Source organism: Durio zibethinus, chromosome 20 (assembly GCF_047325235.1).
Source record: "Durio zibethinus cultivar Kanyao isolate XHJ-2024 chromosome 20, ASM4732523v1, whole genome shotgun sequence".
NCBI classification, from domain to species: domain Eukaryota; kingdom Viridiplantae; phylum Streptophyta; class Magnoliopsida; order Malvales; family Malvaceae; genus Durio; species Durio zibethinus.
In genome coordinates, this window is record NC_143181.1 from 7,091,090 (window position 1) to 7,097,690 (window position 6,601).

A 6,601-nucleotide genomic window follows, 5' to 3' on the forward strand; every position below is an offset into this window, starting at 1 on the left:
ATATTTTAACACCTATAAGGGTTCTACAAGAAAGAGTCACGATGGTAAAAATGAGCAAGAGATAGAACTTGGGGATAGTAATGAGCTAACAACAGTTAGTGATGAGCCGTATGCAATCAATTTTGAGTAAGGGGAGAATCTTCTATACTTAAGAGTATTGAACAGGGTGAACAGGGTGAACAGTCTTCTCCACCAGAAAGTATTGAGTAGAGGAAGCTAGAGAGCTTCCAAGATGTGCAAATTATTCTAGATAAAAAGTACTAGTTAAAAGTAAAGAAAGAAAAAATAAAATCATTACAAAAAAATGGTACATATGATTTTGTTAAACTTTCAAAATAGAAGAGGTTGTTGAAGAATAAATAGATGTTCAAGTTGAAAAAAGATGGTGACAAACTAGTGAGGTATAAAGCTCGATTGGTGGTGAAAGGTTTTTTTCAAAAATCTGTCATCAATTTTGATGAGAGCTTCTCTTTAATTATGAAGATGAGTTCCATTCGAGTGGTCTTGGTATTAGCAGCTAATTTTAATCTTGAGCTTAAACAATTTGATGTTAAAACTACATTCTTGCTTAGTGACTTGTAGGAAGACATTTACATGGATCAGCCTAAGAGTTTTGAAGTGAAAGGAAAACCACACATAGGTTGCAAATTGAAAAAAAGCTTGTATGGCTTGAAACAAGCTCCGCAATAATGTTATAAAAAGTTTGATTCTTTTATGGTGAGCCATAACTATAAAAAAATTACAACGGATTCTTGTGTGTTTGTCAAAAAATTTTCTGATGGTAACTTTATTATTCTCTTATTATATGTTAATAATATGTTGATTATGGCACGAGATGCTGTTATGATTCACAGGTTGAAAGAATAATTATCTAAGTCTTTTGACATGAAGGATTTAGGTCCAGTAAAGTAGATTTTTTGTATGGATATTATCCGAAATAGGAAAGCTGAAAAGCTATGGTTGTTATAGGAAAGGTATGTTGAACAAGTGCTTAATAGATTTAACATGCAACATGCAAAATTAGTTAGCAGTCTACTTGCCAACCATTTTTAACTGAGCAAAAAATCTTGTCCAGCGACTAAGAAAGAGCAACTAGCCATGTCTAGTATTTTTTATTCCTCTGCAACTGGTTTTTTGATGTATCCTATGGTTTGCATATGGTTTGACATTGCTCATGTAGCTAGTGTAGTGAACAGATTTCTTTTTAATCCGAAAAAGGTTCACTGAAAAGCAATGAAATGGATTTTCAAATATTTGAGGGGCATCTCAAAAATTTATTTGAATTATAAAGTTTCACAACTAGTTTTAGAAGGGTTTACTGATGCTAACATGATAGGTAATCTTAATGGTAGAAATTCTACTTAAGGGTATTTGTTCACTTTTGTATGAGGAGCTATGTCTTGACAATTCAAGTTACAAAAGTGTGTTATCTTGTCAACTATAAAGGTTAAGTATATAGTAGCAACCGAAGTAGGTAAATAAATACTTTGGATGAAATATTTTCTTCTTGAATTAAGGTTGAATCAGAAAGAATATGTGGTGTTTTGTAATAGGAAAAGTGCTTTCAATTTGAGTAAGAATGCCATGTACCATGCTAGAACAAAGCACATTAATGTTAGATATTACTGGTTACATTTGGTTATTGAGGAATAATAGATGCTGTTGAAGAAAGTCCATACTAATGAGAATGCAGTATATACGTTAACTAAGACACTTCCCAGGAAAAAGCTTGTGCTTTGCAATAACTTGACTGGAATGAGTTCTTTAGCTAAGGTAAGTTCCAAATAAAACTGCTATGGTAATGAATCTCTTTTTAATAAGGTTGGACGATGAGATTGTTAGAAAGTGTAGGATCCAACCCATTGGTTTTGGCCAATTAAAAGGCTTAAAGCCTTGTTACCTTTGACCCTAAAAGAGCCTTACATATTAAAAGAAAAGTGAGGGCTATGTTTTTTTGGTGTGAAACAGAGTGGCACCAAAAAGGGAAAAATGGAAGCCAGAAAAATAGAGAGAAAAGAAAAAAAAAGAGAGTTGATTGAACAAAAGTCGATCCGTAGTCCAATTGAACTGAAACTTTGTCAGTAGGTTTATAAGTCAGAGTTCTACATTCTGAACGGTAAAGATTAGGTTTGAAACTCTCTAAGAATAAATCTAGAATGTATTTGTTGAGTAATCTATTTAGTGAGATTTATCTAATTGTCTATCTAGTTGTTGATTAGCTCTAGTTTTAGCTAGATGAAAACTTTATATATTATTATTTAATAGTAGAGATTTTTCTGATAGTCCATGGTTTTTTCCCTTGACACTGGAGGTTTTTTATGTAAATCTTAGTGTACTTTATTTTTCTTACGTTTTAGACAATTATTGTAGGTTTATTGCAATATATTATTTTTGTATTATTATGTTTGTTGGTTCAAGCCCAACATGAAGTAGTTCTCAAAGAGGAAGAGCCAAATGCACACACCCTTGCCCCCACTCATCCACACAAAAATACAGGGGTTCTCATCCCTGAGAGTAGGAAAATCTCCTCACGCATAGCCCAGTTAACAAATAGACAAAAAAACTGCTGAAGTTTCAAAGAAAGGGAAAAGATGTCTAACAAATCTTCAGCAAGGTGCCTTGTTGAAAAGTTCTCCATGCCATATCTATCCTCTACAGTCTTGGAATTCTTTCCGACATCCAAATTTAGGTCCTCAAGCTTAGAGCAAGGTTCAGAGTCAACTGGATGATCCCTGCTTCTACTTGCAGAAGGTAGTGGAGCAATAATTAATAAATTTATTAAGAAAACAAACAATTCAGTCATTTAGGATAAAAAATGTTATATATTGAAAAAATGATAAGAAAAAATCATTTAGGATCAAATACTGAAAAGGGAAAGGGACGCAGAACTAAGAATATTATACATATAGTACCATTTATGTGATGGCTCAACCTTTTCACTTCCTCCATCATCAAAAGGCCTTTGGAAGAAAAAGAATTTATACAGTGTTGATCATCATTAGCTTTTGCCTCGGTGCAAAAGTTCTACATGGCAACATGGGAAAGGGAGAAAAAAAGTAGAATCATTAAAACAAGGCAAAAAATCATGCTTCAGGCAAAGAAAATATCAAGAATAATCTAGAAGTAATACCATAATGGTGCAAAAGTACAAAATGTTTAAGAACACATGATTCTTGAAGGTTCGTTATTATTATTTTGAAGCAGTGATTTGAGTACACTATTGCGGCCTCGTTTATTCATCTACTTTTACTTTCTAATATCTATAAAACCACACATATAACCAGCTTCTTCCTTATTCACTGTCAGCCAACGACTTTCTGTATGGAAGAAACACCTCACACTGCAAAAGGAATAAGAATAAGATATGCTATAATTACATTTGCAATAGCATAGATAAATTAAATTGAATATTTCAAAAAATTGTTTCAATAAAATACCAAAAATATCATGGAGGTTTGAGATATTGTTTAAACATAAGATATGATATTATATTTTTTAGAGTATTGCTGCTTCAAAGCAGGTTAGAATTTCAAACATGTATAAGCAAAACACACACATCAACATGCACGACTATGCATTGTAAGCAGTTGTACATATATTAATACAAGAAAATTTTCTATTTGAATTATGGCATTTCATTTAAGTTAAAAATTATAGTAGTATTGACGACAGTATTATTTCTTTAATTATTTATTATCTGCTTAGCTACCAACCACAATCCCAAGCTGGCAAATTCAACGATTGGAACCTCTCCAGCTTTTTCCTCTTACATTCATGAAAACCAGTTCAAACGTGAACCATTTGCAATATTTTTATTTATTAATTTTTTTTATTGTGTCGTTTGACAAAGGTTAAAAAAATTTAAGTCCATTTTATGATGATTAGAAGGTAAAAACAAAATCTATATAAAGGGTGTGAAGAGGTTGCATACGAGCATAACCAAAACCAACTTTGTAGTAAAGTTGGGAAAAATGGGGCCGACCTCTCTCTTTCTCACTCTTCTAGTGCTCGCAGTGTCTCTCAGCTTGCCTTCTAAAACCACTGCCGACAATCCTTACTCATCTCCTCCTCCACCTCCTAAGTACTACTACAAGTCACCACCTCCACCAGTGCATTATCCTCCACCACCTTACAAGTACAAGTCTCCTCCTCCTCCTAAGGAGGAGCCATACAAATACAAGTCTCCTCCACCACCTCCTCCAGTTTACAAATACAAGTCTCCCCCTCCTCCTCCCAAGGAGGAACCATACAAATACAAGTCTCCTCCACCACCTCCTCCAGTTTACAAATACAAGTCCCCTCCTCCTCCAAAGGAGGAGCCATACAAATACAAGTCTCCCCCACCACCTCCTCCTCCTAAGGAGGAGCCATACAAATACAAGTCTCCCCCGCCCCCTCCTCCAGTTTACAAATACAAGTCTCCTCCTCCTCCTCCTAAGGAGGAGCCATACAGATACAAGCCTCTTCCTCCTCCTAAGGAGGAGCCATACAAATACAAGTCTCCCCCGCCCCCTCCTCCAGTTTACAAATACAAGTCTCCTCCTCCTCCTAAGGAGGAGCCATACAGATACAAGCCTCTTCCTCCTCCTAAGGAGGAACCATATAAATACAAGTCTCCTCTACCACCTCCTCCAGTTTACAAATACAAGTCCCCTCCTCCTCCAAAGGACGAGCCATACAAATACAAGTCTCCCCCACCACCTCCTCCACCTAAGGAGGAGCCATACAAATACAAGTCTCCCCCGCCCCCTCCTCCAGTTTACAAATACAAGTCTCCTCCTCCTCCTAAGGAGGAGCCATATAAATACAAGTCTCCCCCACCACCACCACCCCATTATGTCTAATCATCACCTCCTCCTCCTCACCACTACTAAGCTACGGTTTTAACCGTACCAAGGTAACATTTACTTCTTTAGTTTTTTTTTTAGTACATAACACCATTTTTCATAAATATTTTTTTGCATTCAAGCTGCATTATGTCACATTTCCTTTTTTGAATTTAATCAGTTTAATGAAAAGCTCAATGTGTTCTTGCAGGAGAAGAGAAGAGTGTGATCCAAATTAAGGGACAAAAATTGGTTTGAAGAAATAGACAGAGTGAGAGAGATTGAGCAGAGAAGGGAGCCTAGTCTCCACGTTTGAAGAAAAGATAAAGAATAATGTAGACTAGTATTATTCATGTATTTGACAGTTGTTTTATTCAGTGGTGTCCGGTACTTATTTATTTCTGCTTTATTATAAAATGAATCGTTTATGTATTGCATGTGTTTTTCAACCTGTTGCTAATACATGGGTTGACCCGTAATAAAAATAAATCCATTCCTATTAAAAACACAATGGTTCACCTTTTTTTTTTTTTTTTAATTCTTTTGTTTCTTTCATCTTTGGCTTTGAGTGTGATTGGATTGAAAGGACTTACCTTTTCTTTTCGTAAATGATCCATTTTTTTTTTCTCTGCATGAATTAGCATGGGCTTCTCAATTTCATGCAATTGGGTAGAAGAATTGCCTTACCAAAAAAAAAAAAAAAAAAGAGAAAATATAGAAAAATATTATATTATTGACTATAAGGGAAAGGAAAATTTATTACCTCCAAAATAGTCAAACAAAGCATTAATGCATGTACTTGTGCTGGAGGATTTGTCAAGTATAATCTCAAAGTTAAACGAGAAAAGCATAATTGGCTTTGTTTAATATTCTATCATCATTTGGAAATTATTTTAATTGCGAAGGGCACCTACTATTTCTGTTAACATGGATGCCAAAAAAAAAAAAAAAGGGCAGAAAGTTGTTGTGATTGGCAGATAAGGCTGCTCTTGAAGCAGCATAATTGGCACAAACAATTAGCCAAATAGAGTTTAAGTTGCCTTTGGTTTGGCTGGCTTTACCTACTTTCCTTGGACAGCAAATGTCCCATACGGTAATTGATAAGAGTATGCAAGGTAAAGGACTCGCAGCAATTAACAACAACTATCTGACTTTTGAGCCATTTACCGTTTCACAAATCTCTCAATATTTTCACACATTCATTTCAGTAATTTTGTTCCGATAATAATTTTACAGATACATTTATTTATAATTAAATTTCAAAGCTCATTTTAAGTGCACGTTCTTGAGATTAAATTTTATGAGTAAATTAGCTGTACTAATCGTATTAAAGGAATATTTTTCACTCCCGTTGAATTGGTTTTGATGACTTTGTAAAAAAAAAAAAAAATCTATTCAAACTAGGATTTTGAGTCTTTGACCATTTGCATACGTCAAAAACTTCACAAGCATGTTTTTTTAAGGAAATCTTATAAACGTATTACTTTTCTAAATTAGCATCAAATTTTACAAAATGCATTCATCAATTGGATCGAAGTTTATTAGAAGTTAATTATATGGATTGTACTATGGGTAAATTTGGTGCCAAAAATGGTAAGAAACAAATATTTATCTCTCTTTTTTATATAGTTTTTGATGGCAGTATAAAAGAAATTAATGGAGAAATCCAAAAATCCCAAACAGTGGATCAAGGCATTATGTCCTCAAACCTACTTATTTCTTAAGTTGAAAAAAAAATTGGAAAAGATGGGTTGAAATATATACGTGTGTGTGAA

At 34.2% G+C, this 6,601-nt stretch overlaps 1 protein-coding gene across 1 annotated transcript; it reads left to right on the top strand.

The window, feature by feature from the left end:
* The first annotated feature begins 3,971 nt into the window (after positions 1-3,971).
* LOC111315157 (uncharacterized) lies at positions 3,972-5,501 on the top strand. The gene is made up of 2 exons (XM_022916741.2): positions 3,972-4,897; positions 5,038-5,501. The coding sequence occupies exon 1, from the start codon at positions 3,972-3,974 to the stop codon at positions 4,842-4,844; it is 873 nt and encodes a 290-aa protein (XP_022772476.2). The 3' UTR covers positions 4,845-4,897; positions 5,038-5,501.
* Positions 5,502-6,601: the final 1,100 nt, after the last annotated feature.

Bases quoted from the DNA above. Each gene is read 5' to 3' on its own strand.
- LOC111315157 (XM_022916741.2), top strand. From the start codon at position 3,972: ATGGGGCCGACCTCTCTCTTTCTCACTCTTCTAGTGCTCGCAGTGTCT.